Source organism: Calliphora vicina, chromosome 2 (assembly GCF_958450345.1).
Source record: "Calliphora vicina chromosome 2, idCalVici1.1, whole genome shotgun sequence".
Lineage (NCBI taxonomy): Eukaryota > Metazoa > Arthropoda > Insecta > Diptera > Calliphoridae > Calliphora > Calliphora vicina.
Window position 1 is genome coordinate 2272184 of NC_088781.1, and position 15134 is coordinate 2287317.

The 15134-nt window shown below is 28.7% G+C and overlaps 1 protein-coding gene across 2 annotated transcripts in view; it reads right to left on the reverse strand.

Moving 5' to 3' along the window:
* Nucleotides 1-12339: 12339 nt before the first annotated feature.
* LOC135952019 (T-box protein H15-like) overlaps nt 12340-15134 on the reverse strand; it is a 28216-nt gene continuing 25421 nt past the window's right edge. For both annotated transcript variants that reach the window (XM_065501791.1, XM_065501790.1), the window contains exon 6: nt 12340-13702. In XM_065501791.1, coding sequence (XP_065357863.1) covers nt 13186-13702 — 517 coding nt within the window. In that variant the 3' untranslated portion in view covers nt 12340-13185. The remainder of the gene's footprint in view (nt 13703-15134) is intronic.

A 15134-nucleotide genomic window follows, 5' to 3' on the forward strand; every position in this document is an offset into this window, starting at 1 on the left:
AGTGAAGAAAGTGACGTTGAACCAGTTCCAAAACGATGCAGACAATTATTCAGTGATTCAGATTAATCATACGTATTTACAGAATTTCCTTAAAAATGTTTTAGCTTATTTTTTTGTATAATTTTCTGTTTTCTCTGAAATTAATGAATTAATATTATATTTTTTTTTTATTTTTTTTTTAAACGTGTTTTGTTTTTATTTTTCATATAAATAAAATAAATATATTTTTGTTGATTTTGTTTTGATTTTTTAATTAAAATTTGAATTTATGCGGTTTTTCAGAATTTTGGAACGAATCATTAGTTTTTATATGAAGCTAGAGTATCGTTTTATGCGAATTCAATTTATGAGATTTTTTTTTGGAACGCATCTATCGCATAAAACGAGACCTGAGTGTATTATAAAATTGACACCGGATTTTAGTTGTATTTCTTGTATTATCCTTAACCACGAGTGTTTGAAATTTCTCATATTTATTTGCGATCTTTTATTTTTGAGATAGTCACAGTCCAATAGAAAACCAAAATTTATATTAACAAACAGATTTCATATATTTTTTATAGTTTTAATAATTTTTGTGCAGTGGTCTATTTTTCCTGTATTGGACTGTTTCGACGTCAGATAAAAAAGGGTCAACCATGTCCTAGAAATTTAAAATTGCGAACACGAAAATTAGCAAAAAAAAAAGAAATCAACTGAAACTAAATAGACATGTATTAGAATATGGCCTTCAAAAAGCATCTAAAGAAATAGTTTTAACAAATTTTTTAACCAAAAATTAAATTTTCTCGGATTCCATAAATTTCAAAAAATTTGCTATAAAATTTCATTATGATTATTTTTGATATCAAATTTAAATGGGTTATTGATGTAAAAATTTTTCTTTATTATATATTTAAACATCTATACGTGAATGAAATACAAAAGCTATATGTCATTGGAATATTTTTTCAACATTAAATTTTTTGCAAAATATTGCTCTTTTTACCCAAAAATCGAAACATCAAATAAAATGTGCAAACTCTAAACTTTATACGATTTTGCACAAATTTTAAACATTCAGTTTTATATCACTGTTAACAATTTCAGACCTTAGGACATTTAACAATCTAAAAAGTTGAAAATGCCGCCCTAGTATGCATATTCTGGATTCTTATATGTTGAGAATTCGATATAACTTGTATGTCTGTCCATGTGTTGCTTGAAATGCTGAAAACATCATATGGAACCATTTTTAGAATTTTTGAGTTGCTCAACAAAATCCTTCCATGAATGGCTGAGATGTTAACAAAAAACCACGACTACCCAAATTAGATGACATACCTTTGCTTATATCTCTGATACCTGGAAAATATCTATATAAAAGATGTGCCTTACCAGTGATTTATTTTCGGGAAAAATATTTTTTAACCCACATCTTTGAATAAGATAGCTTCATGATAATGGATATTTTTTGAGAGTCATAAGACAAGACAGAATAGGATTTTGTGTAGTTTAATGATAAGGAATTTTAAATTTTGTACTAAACGGCCCATTTCGCGAACTTGATTCGGAATTAGATTTCCAAATTACAGCAAATTAAAATATTTGATTTTACATTTATAATAAAATGTATACAAAATGGAAAAATTTTAAGCTTTTTACTGAATTAAATTTAAAAATTAATGTCATTGTTCCTTTTGAACTTCTAGTTTAAGGACCACATAAAGTACACTCTCCTTAAATGCAAAAAGGTCAATTTCTATTTTCACAATTTCGCAACATTTTTTTCACATTTAACATTTGTTTGTTTGCCTAAATTATTCAAACAATAATTTGTAATTTAATTTTGAAAATGTGTATCATACTCCAAATGTGCATAAACATTATTTTTTAGATATTTTCCTTTTTTTTTGTTGTTTTCACTACATCTTTTGTTCATTTGGCCACAAGAGGGTGTGAAATAATTTGTTAAATGCCAACAACCAACTAACCAACAAATTATTGTTTAGATAAACGCGCGCATATTTTTTTTATTTTTTTTTTGGAGAGGATACCTTTTTTCCTAACAAATTTAAAAATTTAGTCTGTTCCTTTGGCTTCAAAGTGTATTTCAACAACATCTTCCTGGCAACAAAAATTTTAAATGCTCACACTTAACTGCGAATTGTGTGTAGATAAGACAAGAGCCGAAAAAAAGGTAGCCGGCAACATAATTTGTGTGTCGTTGAGTGTGTACCTTTGTTGGTGATGATGAAAATGAAGCCGTTTTTAGAAACATAAAACATCTACATACACATTCCCAAAAAGAAAAAACGGAACGTTAGCATAGTCTTTGACCATTATTAGTTCGTATACCCCACACCCTTAGATGGTTGGTTCCACACAAACGTACGTATGGTTGAACCAAAGTTGCAGCTCATACTAACAATTTTTTGAGGGTTTTTATTTTGTAGATGTTTTTGTTTTTATTTTGTGGTAGTACGAGTAGTAACAAACGTCATACTACAACTGGTGAGGTGGCGGCAAATTAGATCGGTCACTTGAGATAAAACATGATATTTATGTTTGAAATTAGGCGTTTTACGGTCATGATAAGTAATTTGTATCTAAAAAGTCTTCTTGTCTTTTTTATACATCTTTTTCCAGTGTCCTGCCTTGTCCATTGCCTTCCGTAATAGACAAGTGCGATGATGATTCGTAATTCGTAATTCGTACAATTATACAGTTTAATGTAATGGATACGTTTGCTTTAGAGGAGGGGTGCTGAGGGGATGAAGGCTGTGCTCTAACACACATTTTTTTTTATTTTTTTTTTGTTTTTTTTTAATATTTTATAATTTTTGTTTACATTTAATTGTCCATATCATTTGCATAATTTGCCACCAAGTCAAAAGAAATGTTAAAAAATCATTATAAATAAGCGAACGAGAAAAAACAAATTTAAAGAAAAGTTCTTGGTTTAATTATAGACATAGTGAGATAGATATGTCTGATATAATTTTTTTACATGAACATGTTTTAAATTAAAGGTAAGATAGGGGACAATATATGTATTAAAGATAAACCTGTTGTAATATTTTTGAGTTCTTAAAAAAAATAATAGAATTCTTATAAATAAAAGCTATGTGTCTTCTAACAGTTTAACTTCATCAATAATTTCTTTATTTTGACACAAAAATTAATTTTTTTCTGACTTGAATTAATTTATAATACAACATAAATAAATCTGATTTAAACTTTTCATTGTTTAAATTTTATTTATGGTGCATTTACAGCGAAGCGAAATCTAGCGGATTTCAATTGAATTCTTTGTCAAAATCTATATCATTTACACCGCTGTTTTCTCACATTTACCAAGATTTCATTTAATATCAAAAACGGCTGGCTATAGAAACCCGCAGTTTTTTTCTTGTAGGTGCATTACGTTTGCTGTAAAAAGGTTCATTTTTATACCCTACACCACCATAGTAGGGAGGGTATATTGGGTGAGTGCTGATGTTTGTATCATGCCTAAAAATTGTCCCAACATCACACCTTAAAGTATACCAATCTGCTCAGGATCACTTTCTGAGTCGATTTAGCGATGTCCGTCCATGCAAACCTTGTAATCAGACTACAGGTCGCAATTTGAAAGATAATTCCACAAAATTTGGTACAATTTGGTCTATTGCCCTAAGGACGAAGTCTATTGAATTCGGTTAGAATCGGTCCATTATTTCTCCTAGCCCCCATACGATTGCCCTATCTGAAAATAGTTGTGTGTAGATTTTTTAAAAATGTTGGAATTCTAATAAAATTCAACACAAATAGGTTTCATATATACAGAAGTCATGGCACCTAATTTTATTTCGATTGGTCTATAATTAGATTGGTGTAGGGTATCATATGGTCGGGCTTGACCGACTATACTTTCTTACTTGTTAGTATTATAATTTGTATTTTCATACAGTGAGCCTGAAAAGTGAGTATACACCTAAAATTATTTGATTTTTTTTTTATATAATGAAAATCCTAAAATTTATCCATCGATTAAAATTTTAAAGATTCGGTTTGTTGGAGATTGGGTTGAATAAAAGATTCGGCTGTAAAAAAAAAGATTTAAGTCAGACTTAGATTTTAATGATCTTAAAAAAATCAAAAAATTCGCTGGTGTTTACTCACTTTTGAGGCTGTGTGTATGTATCACATTCATATTTGCATCCACTGAAAATATTTGTCAAACTCAATTTTTTCCGCACTTTTTATATTATTTTTTATTTGTATCTGTCAAATTTTACTTGTACAGTGCTGTATTTTTTAGTCCATTATTAAGAAATAATGGAAAGGTTACATCACTTGGTACTAAGTAGATTTGAGGAGATCTCACCAAAATCTAATCACGAAATAGATTTCATTTTGTATGGGAAATCACGTCAAAATATCTCGAAATCTCATTTGTAATAGATTTCATTCACTTCGGTGTAAATGCACTATTACAGCGTAATTTTGGTTATTTGTGTTCTTAATTCATATTTAATACACATTTTTGTCAGAATCATCACATACGCAGGTAAGCGTACTTTCACACCTTTTTTAAACACCATTACTTGGCCGAACAAAACTTTAAAAGCAAACGCGATGCAACAATAAGATCAACGATAATGTAATGCTTGAAGATCAAAGAATTGTCTCCTAGATACATAGAATTGGTATTGTTAAATCACATATGCTACGATTTAGTGACCTGTACATAGGATTCAAGAGTAAAGCAAATACACTACCAATTACATATATCCAGATTTTATGGTTTTCTAATCTAAATTTAAATCACAAAGAAATAATGTATCCACTTAAAACCTTCTCAAATATAACTAAACGTGTATATCTCGATTATTTTAGCAGCTAAAGAACTTGCCGTAATTAATTTTCTTGTTTAATTTAAAGCTAAAGCAAGCAGCACACTCACTGTTCATGTTACATTATTGTAATTGTTGTTCTCGTAATTCTTGCAAAAAGGATGTACTTTTACATAAAACACCATCAACTACAACACAAACTGCACACAAAGATTTTGTTAATATTATTTATACTTGGATACGGTTATTATACATCGAATACTTACATACTTTGGATATGTAGAACAAGCATGCAAAATGGAATATCCTTAAAACATGCAAATTTTCAATATTCTAGAAACAACAAGAACAATCACATACACTATGCACACTTACATATGTATTTGAAATGCAAACACATTTACTAAACCATATATGCATGGGTATGTATGTTAATAAAACAACATGTGAAAATATTTGATTGTATACAAACCAAAAAAATAAAAGGAAAAAAGGATTTAACCCCTTTTTAACTTACATAGCCAACCAACCTCCCTTCCAAAACCCATCCTTCTACCAACCATTCAAATTACGAAATTACCAAAGAGGCACTACACAACATTTTCAAAGTGGCCGATGAAAAATACTTGATTGTGTTGAAGTGTAATGTAGGCTTCACTTGTTTTCATCGCAACTACAAGTGAAGTAAGTTTCAATATACAACAGAACATTATGTACAGTACTTTGGTTTCGTTTGTTTTCTTTTTTTTGTTGTTGGATGAATTAAATGTTGCACATACATATTTAGGTATAACCATGCATACACAAATGTACATATGCTGTTTATGTATGTTTTGGCAAGTATAATGAAGTGTAATTGCAATAAACAGCCAAAAGGAAACAGATCTACAACAAAACAAAAAAACTTTAATGCCTTTCTAGGCATTTTGTGAAAATTGTTGAAAATTTTAGACAAATACTCGCAACTTTGTAAGAAAATTTTAAGAATCCAACAGCTTTAAGTGTAAAATTTTTTTTAGAAATGTGAAATGCTCATCATTATTAACCATCCACCATCATGCAAGAATGAATAAATGAAAATAAACCACAATATTAAACTCAAAAGAGCATTTTACAACTTAAATGCAGCTCTAAGAACAAAGTGTCTGTTATCAGTCATTCATGGGCACAATAAACCCCCCAACCAAATAAACACCTCCCAATGACACCGACACATATCTACATCAAAAAATATATAAGATGTTAAAGAATTCAATCTTAAAATCGATAAAATACTTGAATAATTATGTAAATAATCATTGGATGTAGAATCATTGATCTTCCATAACTTTATAAATATTCGTCAAATCGAAGAAACAAACTGAATCTGTGATTAGAGGTAAACCGGAAATATGATCTAAAAAACTCGAACTATTATCACTATATTTCTGACCAAAAAATCTATATAACAGTAAATAATCGTTAATTTGATAAAAGCAGTTCGATCTTCGATCATTTATATTTCTGACCAAAGGTCGTTTTTTATAACTTTGTTGGATTTTTAACTAAATAATTACACCACTGTGAACAGTGATGCAAAAACTTATTTACTGAAGAATATACAATAGTTTTCTTGAGTTTTATTTTATAAAAGATCAAACCTTTTATGGTATCACAAAATCAAGATAAAATTATTTTATAAATTAAGCCTAACAAATACAGTACCGAGCATAAAAAATTCAACTGGTATGATTTTTGTTATAACGAAATTCAATTCTCGCCATCTGCTATTTATAAATTCTTTGTAGTCATTAATTTTTTTTTTCAGTTTCTTTTTTCTTTATTGAATCTTTCTTATTAGAAATTTACAAATAAGTATTCAAATCTTAACCTAAACTAAAACTAAAGTTGTTATTGCCGCTGCAATATCCAACATGAGTGCTCGTTAAATGATTATCTGGCCAGATCCAGTGTTTCCAATCGCCTCAGTCGTCTATGACCCTCAAATGACAGCAACTCCCTGGCGAGGGGGTTTGGATGATCCATTAGTTTTGAAATGTATTTTAGACTGGAGAGTTTGATCTCCTCGCGTATTATGGGGACATTGAGATCCCTATGGATATTACTATTGCGAATGTACCATGGGGCCCCTGTTATTGTCCTTAACAGTGCTGACTGCTTTCTTTGCAATTTTTCAACGTTAGATGACGAGGCTGTTCCCCATTTCTGAATGCCGTATAGCCATATCGGTTTTATAATTGTTTTGTACAAAAGCACTTTGTATTCCAAGTCTAGAGCAGACCGTGGGCCAATTAACCAGTACAGTTGGACTGACTTTAATTTTATTTGCGTAACCTTGGCTTCAATATTGTGGGACCATGTTAAACGGCGATCAAGATTAGTCATTAATTGAATGACATTTTGTTCAATATTTTTGTACGTAAGAATAATTATAAAATTATTAGTCGTAAATTTGTGCGAGCAAAAAAAAATTGACTCGATTGGTACACAAACTATACATGATTGCGACAATAATTTGAATCTTAACTTTACCATATTACGGATACCACAATCATATAAATAATTACTGCAACTATAATATTGTCAAAAAACTTTTAAACATGTTGAAATGGTTACAATAACCATATACAACTATATTTTTTCTCTGGGTGAAATAAATATTTATTTGTGAAAAAGAGCTCGATCCGTGATCGCTCATATTTCTGACCACAATTCAATATTTTATGAGAAAAACTTAAAAAATCTATTATCATCAATAGCATATAACATTGATGTGTGATTTATGAAAAATTAAAAACATAAAACACTATAATTCGTATATTATTTTGTAAAAGTACGTTAAATCTCCAATGACTGTTCAATCTGTGTCCACGTAAATTTCTGATCAGAAATCAATATTTTTATAAATTGTAAATATACGATTGATCGATTTAATGTCTAATACTCGTTAAATCAAGGAAATATGTATGTCGTGTCTGTGAACACTCATAATTAAAACCAAATATTAGTATTTTGTATAAAAGACAGTATAATCTTCCATAATTTTATAAATACCAATATGTATAATTCGAGAAAACAAGTTCAGTATCATTCCCATTCAAGATGTCATGTCGGCCATTTCATAGCGAATTAATACTTTAAATATCTGCCATAACCCATGATTTAAACATGTAAGTATGTACTGGTACTTATTTCTTTAACTACATATAGTAAGCACATGTCCGTATGTCTATTTCAGATGATGGCTTTTGTATCTTAATTTTTATAAATTTTCTGTGTTATTTTCTTGTTTTCATTTCAGTTTTTTTTTTCATTCTGTTTCCTTTTCGTCATAAAACCGGCAATTAGTGTCGAAAATGTATTGTAGTCGAAACGTATAAATTGTACATTGTACGTGTATTTATGGATGGCTGTATGTAGTTCATTGTTCATGGTAATGGAAAATAATTAACGTGTACTAAATTTAATATTTTTATTAAAATTTTTAACAAAACTTCACAAGTCTTATATTTTAAATGAAAAATATGAGATCAGAAACAAAGCAAAACTTTTTTCAGTTTTTTAAGGGAACACAATTTTTGGAGGTTTTAATTCATTCATTCGTTTTATATGTATGAGAAATTTTTGTTGTTGTTTTTTTTAGTTATAAATAAGACTGCCATAAATCTAAATCGTTTAAAATTGAAAATATGAGATTTTAAATGATCAATTTACAGTCATAGTTTTGTGTTTTGTGTGTCTGTTTTATGTTTTTTTTTATTTTATTAATCAAATTTTACAATGAAGTCATAAATCTTTTATTAAATATTTATTATTTAAAATGATGTTGTTCCATGTTTTAAGCCCCTCTATCATACAATTATTGTACGAGTATTTTTTATGGCAAAGTTACATTGGAGGTCTTCTTTTATTTTATTTTTTTTATTTTATTTTGGTTGTAGTATTTAGTTGTAAAATGTGTGTTAAGTGTTTGCTGAAATTTCAAAACCATATAATTATTATAATATTAATATTTAATAATTTATACTTACGAGTATTTTCTCATTCGATCGCTTTCAACTGGAGGCTATAAAAAGTTGCGTGAGAAAATATTTTTGTTTGTGTTATAAACAATTTAAGATTCCAAAGATTTTTAAATACTACTAATTATTATGATAAACAAATAAAAATAATAATAAATAATAAGAAACATATGATCGATTGTTTCTTTATAGAATTTAGCTTTGAATTATTTACTCTAGTTTTTTGAAAATATTAATAATTTCTTTAGTGTGTTTTTAACGTAAAGTTCCGAAACTAGTCAAAATTGTATTGGAGGGTTGTGGTTTAAGTTTATTTATGATTTAAACATGGAATATTGTGTTTGAGGGGCATAGTTTTCTTATTTTCCTGTTTATTTAGCTCATAATGATGGGCTTTAAAAGACATTTGGATTGTGTTCGAAATACAGTTCCCAGTGATATTAATTTTATCGTTTTTCTACAAAAGTCTCTTATTAGTAACCAAGTCCTTGATATTTTAGTTATTAATGGTATTTACTAAAAGCAATAACCTGCTATTACAAACATATACTTACAAGTATTTTTAATAACTTTATTTATTAATTTGAATTTAGTATTAATTAATTACTAGCCTTATACAAGACAATGTCCAGCAATCTTAACTAGTTTGTAATTTCTGTTATCCCATAGCAGGGAATTGTCTCACATGTTGGAGTAAGGACTTTGTTTTAAAAAATAGATTGTCCTTTAAATGTTTTTTAATTATATGTTGCGTTATTTTTTAATTCAAAACTGTCCTAATTTCCAATAAAATCGTTTTTGATTTAAAATGTCCTTTTTGATTTTCTGTTATTTGTAACACACAATGAAATTAAGTCATCATAGTTTATTTCCATACTGTGTAATAGATTTTTAATAAAAGTGGGAAATAAGTATTGGTTTTCAAGTGTGTCCTTATGATTTTGTAACAACAAAGGTTTCGTGAGGTATTTAGTGATTTAATTTCCGTTTAATTACTCCATTTCAAATAATAAATTATTGATTTAATTTTAAAATAACTAAAACGAACATGTGTTAAATAAGTCAAATTAATACAATGGCCATTTTAGAGGACATTAATAAAGACATTATGATTCAAATGGAAAATATGTGTTTCATTTTAAAGAATAGCAGACATTTTTATATCATTAACTTATCTAGATTCTTATGTGTATAATTTGTATAATTAGCAAATACTTTCTATAATTTCTTTCTAGACTTCTTTTTGTAACACAATTTTGTTTTTTTCCTAAGAGTTGACAAACACATGTCAAAGTGCCATTAGAAAATATTCACTTTTTTTTATATTTTTGATGTCTTCTTTTCATTGATACTGTCATAAATTACCGTTAAATAAAGTGCCTCAAACTCAATGAGCCATAACTGTCATTAAAGAATTGTAAGCAATTAATTTTTATTTCTTTTGTACAAAAGGGTTGAAACATCTTTCCATTAATTAATTACTTTATCAACTCCATTGATATGATGGAGGTCGAAGCAGTTGGTCTTGTACTGAATCTAGAATTCTAACCCTTTCGTGCGTTAATACTATTTTTGTGGGAAGGAAATGAAGGAAGTAGAAAATACTAGTTACAAACAGAACAATCGATTGCTTAAGCATCAGATGTGTTAACAATTAGATAGTTCATCCTTCCTTCCGTTATTATGATGTTCTTTTTAATGTTTATTTGCAGACTTAACGTCGCAGAAGTAACACTTATTTGATTATATAATTTTAATAGTCTGCGTGTCCAACAAAATCCTTAAACTTTTGGAAAACTATTGGTTATAAATTTAAATATTTGTGATAATAACTAGTTAGCTATTGCAATGATACGTTTACATTGTTCAGATGTTTGTCAAAACTAGCTAAAGCAATATTTATAAACAAAATATGTAAAATAGTTTTTACTATTTTTTTAAAATTAAAATTTATTTATTTAATTTAATATTTTTTCAAATTAAAAATTTGATTTCATTGATATAATTTTGATAAATATAAACAATTTTTATCATTTGAAGATGTGTTGTTAAATAGAAATGCAAAAGCATTGTTACATTCTTTACCAATCGGCTTGCGTGAATCCATTTCTCTTGTTATTGAAAGCCTTGTGGTCCCTTCTTTAATAGAGTATTAGAAAGAAAAAACATGGTTGCGGTTACCATATTCCAACAGCGTCATATTATCATTGCATTTTATGGTTCCTGCTAAACTACATTATGGTCGTATACAACCATATTATCACAAATATCTAGCATCTTAAAATATGATAATATGATGGTACTTAATCATAAGTTGATCCCTTGTGATCATATATGTTGGCATGAGACATGGATGATGGAACTCTGGATGAAGATGGAAACAAATCAATCTGTGAGACGATGAAAAACCAAAAATATTTATGTATTTCCCAATAGCAAGTGTAGCGAAAACGCAAGGAAAATAAAAGACAATTATTAGGAATTTATGACTTCTAGGAAAATTTTATTTGAATTTGTTGTAAATGATAGCTTTTGGCTTTGATGCAGAAAAGAAAACAAAATTTGGTACATTTTGACCAAATTGACAGATTCTATTAGGCATTGTGTGAGAAAGAGATAGCCTATTATTTGCAACATTCAGCTTATGTATATAAAGTAATGACAGGGAAAACGTTGATCATCACAAGATAACGCTTTTTGTTATTAACAATATGCAATCATACGATTACAATATCCAATTCTCTATTCCATTGCAATGTATGGAACTTAAATTTACAAATGATCAACACAATTTCCTATGTACTAAACCAGTACATCACCTGTTTCGTGTCCTTGTTATAGTACCCAACCAACTTTCCCCGGTAGCTATTTACTAATGTTAGTTCTTCAAGTTTCTCCAAAAAATTTCTCTTATTAAGAAAAATGAGAAGTGAAAAGAATGCAATATATTAAAAAATTTCACTTTTATATATATAGATAACTTTATGCGATCAATAATCCTTATTATAGCCTTATATTAAATCTACAGAAGTTCATAATACCACCCTTGTCAACTTATTTCAAATTGTTATTAATAAAGTCAAGCCGAAATGATCATTAAAATACCGTTGCTGGAAGAAATCTAAAATACCATTCCAAAAATAATCGTATTTAACGTTACATTTTAATCGTTTCGAATCTGTCTCGCAAAACTACCATTACCCCTAAAATATCCAACTTAAACTCGAATACTACTCTACTACTGCTTTGTGAAATTTCATGTCAATCGGAAGAGAAAGTTAGAAAAATCGTTTGATTTCCTTAATATTTTAAATCTTCCCCACCTGCGCCCAAGACTAATATTTTTGCGCGTTACAAACATCTACACAAACGCATTATAACCTCACCACTCTGTCGGTGTAGGGTATAAATAGTGGATTCAAACAGAGATTTATTTCAGTCTATATTTTTTGATCTTTCTTTGTAACCAATACTCGTAACTAAATAAGACTTCTAAGAAATTTGTTTGTTTTAAATATTTTTATATAATTTTATTCATCACTTGAAGCTAAAATTACTAAATAATTGTATGTAATTATTATTTAAATATTTTCCTTTTTTTAACATAAGTCTAATAAAGTATTTATTTTATTATTGTTACAAAACATAAATATTATTTAAATACAATAAAAGCCGCGTTAATGCGTTCATTAACGAAACTTTTATTAGATTTATTTTATTATAAATATAATTGTTTGCCTTTACATTATTTTCTGTTACATTTAACTTAAAGTTGGTTGATTTTAAACATTTATTTATTTAGTTAACTAAAGTTTTATTTTGCCATTAATATTATTGTTGTTTTACATTAGGAACAATCTATTTTACATTCATTCATTCATTCCAGTTACAATTTCAATTATAAATATAGATAAAAAATTAAAATAATAATATTCAAATTAGGAGAAAAAAGCCAATTAACAATTTTTACACTTTTTTGTCTGTCTCTTCGGTTGTAAACTAAAGCCAGATTACAGTTAGAATGTTTCGATTAATTTATAATTACGGAATTTTTTTTTTTAATTTTGTTTTTGTTGTATTTACATAATTATTATTAATTTTTTGTTTAAATTTATTTGATTTTGTTTTTTACATCACAAACATTTTTTGTTTTGTTTTTAACTATTTACTAATACTGTGCTAGTGGGTTTGTTTTGTTTAGTTTATAATAAATAAAATTTGTTTAGATTTTCTTTTGGAAAAATATTAAAATAAAATTAAACATTTTTTAATACGATTGCACTTTTTTTGAAGGGAAATTGGGGAATTTTTTTTGGGGTATTTGAATCATTTCTTTAGGAATTCTATCAATTTGTGGGACTTTGGGAGGGAGGAGGTGGCTGTTGCTGCTGCTGATGTTGTTGGACCGGATAGGGACTAAAACGATGAAAATGTTTTGTCCTCAAGTCCGGTGAAGCAGAACCCGATGACGAGGGTGTTGTTGCTGGTGGTGGGGGACCCGGCGGTGGTGGTGTCCGAGAAGCCGCAGCTGCTGCGGCTGCAGCATTGGCCGCTGCTTGGGCAGCAGCTGCCTGATGGTTCGCTAAGAACCCGGCTGTAAGTTGTGGCCACTGCTGTTGCCACATACCGATATTGAAGGCATTTATAGCTGCAGCCGATGGTGGTCTTTGATAGAGATGAGGTAATAGCATTTCTGTATATGGTGAACGACCAAACATTTGCAAATGTTGTCGGGCTTTTTCTATGAAGGCCAAGGAGGCGGCATCAGCTTCTTGAGGTGATAGTTGTTGCATCAGAGGATCGGGGAAAAATCTCAAGGGAGAGCGTAAGTGTTGTTCAAATAAGTAAGAATCCATGGGATCTCTGAAAAAAAATTAGGATTGATTAAAGAAATTAATGTTTTCGTTTGAGTTAAATATTAAAAACTCTGTTTTTAAAATGTTCCTAAAAGTATTTCATTATTCTGACCTGTTCTATTTCTTGTAGGAATTAATATAAGATTCCTAATGGGAAGTTTTGTTTTCACATTCCCTCAATGGGTTAAGTAACACTAACAAATTAGTTTCCTATTATAATACAGTGAAGTGTTTGTATACACAAATTTCAGTTTATTTTTATATACTTACTTTGTCTGATATTTAACAATAACAATAATAATTGCAATGGAAAACTTAAAACAAAAACAACACAAAAAAACAGTAACAACAGCAACAATATTATGACCAGAAAACGTTAAAGTTATTTGAACATTTACTCATTATTAACGTGTTTTCATGTACGAATATTATTTCAAAGTTAAACATGCCGACCTATAATTTACTCTACTTAAAACACTACCGCCGCTTTCCAATGCCGACCACCACCACCATCTCTTATTTTTTTTGTTGCCTTTTCTTATATTTTGGCAGCCAGAGAAATTCATGCAACATTTTAGTCTAATTCTCTGAGTTTAAGTGGTGGGAAAAAGGGTATAGAACTCCTGGGTTTTTTTTTTTTTGTTAAATTCTCTTAGATTCTGTGTTCTTTTCATTTGACTTTACACCTGCATTGGTCTTTAATACGAGAGTGAGTATTTTTATGCAGAACTATGATGTTGCTGCTGCCGATATGTCTGAGTCTGGTGGCAATATTAAAACAGAAATTAATGCAAACATAAGTATTTTGTTGCCTTTTCAAAAATGTTTTTGGTGCGTGTTTATAGTTTTTTTAGTTATTAATTTTGTTCTGTTATCAATTTGAGAATAACATTTACAGTGGAGCTTGAACAATTTGGGAAAGAGCTATATAGATTTGATTACATTAAAGAAGTCCTAATCACAACCACCCAAAAAGGATATTTTGTTAAGTTCTCCAAGTAGCTCAAAATTATCTGTGATGAAAGATTAAAAAAATATATTGGAGACAATATGACACATCCATTTATCACCATTTTAATTTGTCCAAAATAGCCAATTGACTATTTGAGGATTTTTGTCCTCATTTTAAATTATGCATTCATTCACAATTACATATTTTTTTATAATTTTATATAATGATTGAAAAAAGTCTTTTAATTTAAGGAATAAATTAAGGACATTAAGGACTCAAACGAAAAGCAAAGTCGAGGTAGTCTGAAATTGGATTTCTCTATATCGAGATTGAGTTCGAAAACAAGAGAACAAGTGACTGAGTTTGACTTTTGTAATAATAGAAAATATTTTTTTTTAAAAACCTTTAAGTTTTCATTCGACTTTTCGGTCGAGTCATCGTTCGCATTGAAATGGAATTAATGAAACTCAAATCAGGTTTCAAATTG